At 49.3% G+C, this 2,433-nt stretch overlaps 1 protein-coding gene across 2 annotated transcripts in view; it reads right to left on the bottom strand.

Annotated features, from left to right (window-relative positions):
• Window positions 1-2,286, bottom strand: part of MTMR6 (myotubularin related protein 6) — a 27,445-nt gene extending 25,159 nt beyond the window's left edge. Inside the window, exon 1 of one of the 2 annotated variants that reach the window (XM_017730763.1) lies at window positions 2,263-2,286. In XM_017730763.1, the coding sequence (XP_017586252.1) occupies window positions 2,263-2,268 (6 nt within the window). In that variant the 5' untranslated portion in view covers window positions 2,269-2,286. The remainder of the gene's footprint in view (window positions 1-2,262) is intronic. The other variant, XM_017730762.1, reaches the window with a different exon arrangement.
• Between the last annotated feature and the right edge of the window lie 147 nt (window positions 2,287-2,433).

Raw genomic sequence — 2,433 nt, 5'->3', positions numbered from 1 at the left:
GGGGGTAAAACGGTACCGGTGAGGAAGGTACAAGGGAAACACGGTTGTTACTCCCGGGTGGGAAAATGACTGGGGGTAAAACGGTACCGGTGAGGAAGGTACAAAGGGAAACACGGTTGTTACTCCCGGGTGGAACGCGGTCGGCGCACCCGACCTCCCACACACAGTATTACCCAAGGGGGACTAAACGGAGGGCGGAGCAGAGGGGAGACCCCGCAGCCAGGCTCAGTCGAAATCCTTGCAGATGTGGGGACTTGGTGGTGCTTTCCAGCTGATAAGCCGCACAGCAGCTGAAAACCAAGGGAGATAAAGAAAGAGGTCCTGCTGTTGAATCAGCAGCCATGGTGAAATCTCTCTCCTTGGGCTGATACATGTTCCCATCACCAAGTTATTTCAGGTACTATCCTGAGATACCCCCCTGCCAAGGTACGACCACCCCTCACTGAGTAAGATACATTACTAAAGTCACTCAGTCTCCACCTAGACATAAAGGAATAATATAAAAGTGAGTTAAGAGTGAGAAATTAGGGAAGACTCCATCATAACTTCTGGGATCAGTCAATGGGCCAAACCTGTCTTCTACCCCATGGAGATGTCTAAGAATCGTACCCGTGCGTGCTGAATGATTATCTCCTCCTAGCTTTTGTTAGGGATTACAGTTTGTTAATATATTGCTTTGAATTAATACATTGCTTTGAATACATTTTTGCAGTCAGATACTATCCCAGGTGGAAGGAATAAGACGAATGTGTCTTTACAAACAGACCGTGTGAATCCACTTGTGGATAGGGCTAGGAACTTACAGATAGGGAAGCAACAGAAGAAACTATTAGTTCTGCAAAAGGTTACTAATCAACACAGACCCTTGCTCAGCCAAGGCAATGTTAAATTCCTGAACCTAGAGAAAAAGAACAAAGACTTAATAGAATTATTAATTGTTTCTTTTTCTTTCTTTATATAACAGAAGGGGAGGTGCATATTAAAGGGGGGCATAGAGCAGGCGATTTGGGAAGTCTGTACCTTCTGAGTACCCCAGCCAGTGGGGAAGAGGGTGATGCACCTGGGAACTTAGGACAAAAAGGGGGCTGCGTCCCCCAACAATTTAAGAGACCCCATGGGAAATGCTCCATGGCCTCTCCCTTTACTTGAATAAATTACAGGACTCCTCTGTCTCCTTTTTGGACATAAACCAGTGGCATCTTGGATTAATTTTCCTAATAATGGGGTGACAGTAGGTGTGTGGGAAATGAGCCATTCCCTGGTTACCCAGGCCTCTGTTTCAGTCTGTGAGTCTTGCACATGAGGATATTCCTCGAAGATGGTTCTTTTTGTTGTCTCTGGATGTGCCTCCAGAGACACGTGCCTAAACAGGGCCCCTCTGAGCCAGTTGCCCAAGACCATGTCCAGGCAGTTTTTAAGTATTGTTAGAGATTCAGACTCCACCACCACTTATTTGGGCAACTTGGTAAGTTCTCAGTCCCTCTAGCAGTGTTTCCTGATGTTAAGATGGAACCTCTCATATTTCAGTCTGTGCCCACTGCCTCTGGTCCTGTCACTGGGCACCGCTGGGAAGAGCCTGGCTTTGTGCTCTTTGAACCCTCCCTTCAGGAATTTATGTACATTATGTAAGTGCCCCCTGAGCCTTTCTAAGCTGCAGACTCCCAGCTCTCTCAGCCTTTCCTCATATGAATGGCATTCCAGTCATGCACACAAAAATATGGACTCACTAGGATCCTTTCCCCGACCTGCTGGCAATGCTTTGCTGGTCGACAGTGGCAGAACATGAGCCAGAAGCATGCACCTCCAATCCTGTGTTCAGTTCTGGGCCCCTAACTACAAGAAGGACATTGAGGGGCTGGAGCGTGTCCAGAGAAGGGCAACAGAGCTGGGGAAGGGTCTGGAACACAAGTCCTGTGAGGAGCAGCTGAGGGAGCTGGGGGTGTTTAGCCTGGAGAGAAGGAGGCTCAGGGGGGAGCCCTGAGCTCTTATCGCTGTCTACAACTGCCTGAAAGGAGGCTGTAGCCAGGTGGTGGTCAGCCTCCTCTCCCAGGTAACAAGTGACAGGATCAAAGGACACAGTCTTAAGCGGCGTGAGGGGAGGTTTAGGTTGGAAAGACCTGGAACCCAGATTCCAGAACCATGCAACAGTAGGAATTTCTTCACAGAAAGGATGATTAAAAGAAAAAAAAAAAAAGATTAAACATCAGAACTGTGGAGAAGCCACCGTCCCTTGAGGTGTTTAAGCGACGATATGGCACTCACTGCCATGGTCCAGTCGACTTGGTGGTGCTGGGGCATAAGGTGGACGCACCAATCTCAGAGGTCTTTTCCAACCCAACTTCCGGGGGTTACTGTCTCTTTAAGGGCCGTCAGGCCGTCCCGTGGTGCACTGCGGCGGGCGCGCGGAGGGGAGCGTGGCCGGTGTCCGTCCGC

The sequence above is a fragment of the Corvus brachyrhynchos genome, unplaced genomic scaffold, assembly GCF_000691975.1.
Source record: "Corvus brachyrhynchos isolate BGI_N302 unplaced genomic scaffold, ASM69197v1 scaffold363, whole genome shotgun sequence".
In the NCBI taxonomy this organism is placed as follows: domain Eukaryota; kingdom Metazoa; phylum Chordata; class Aves; order Passeriformes; family Corvidae; genus Corvus; species Corvus brachyrhynchos.
Note: the sequence above shows the minus strand (reverse complement) of the source record. Positions and strands in the feature narration are given on the sequence as shown.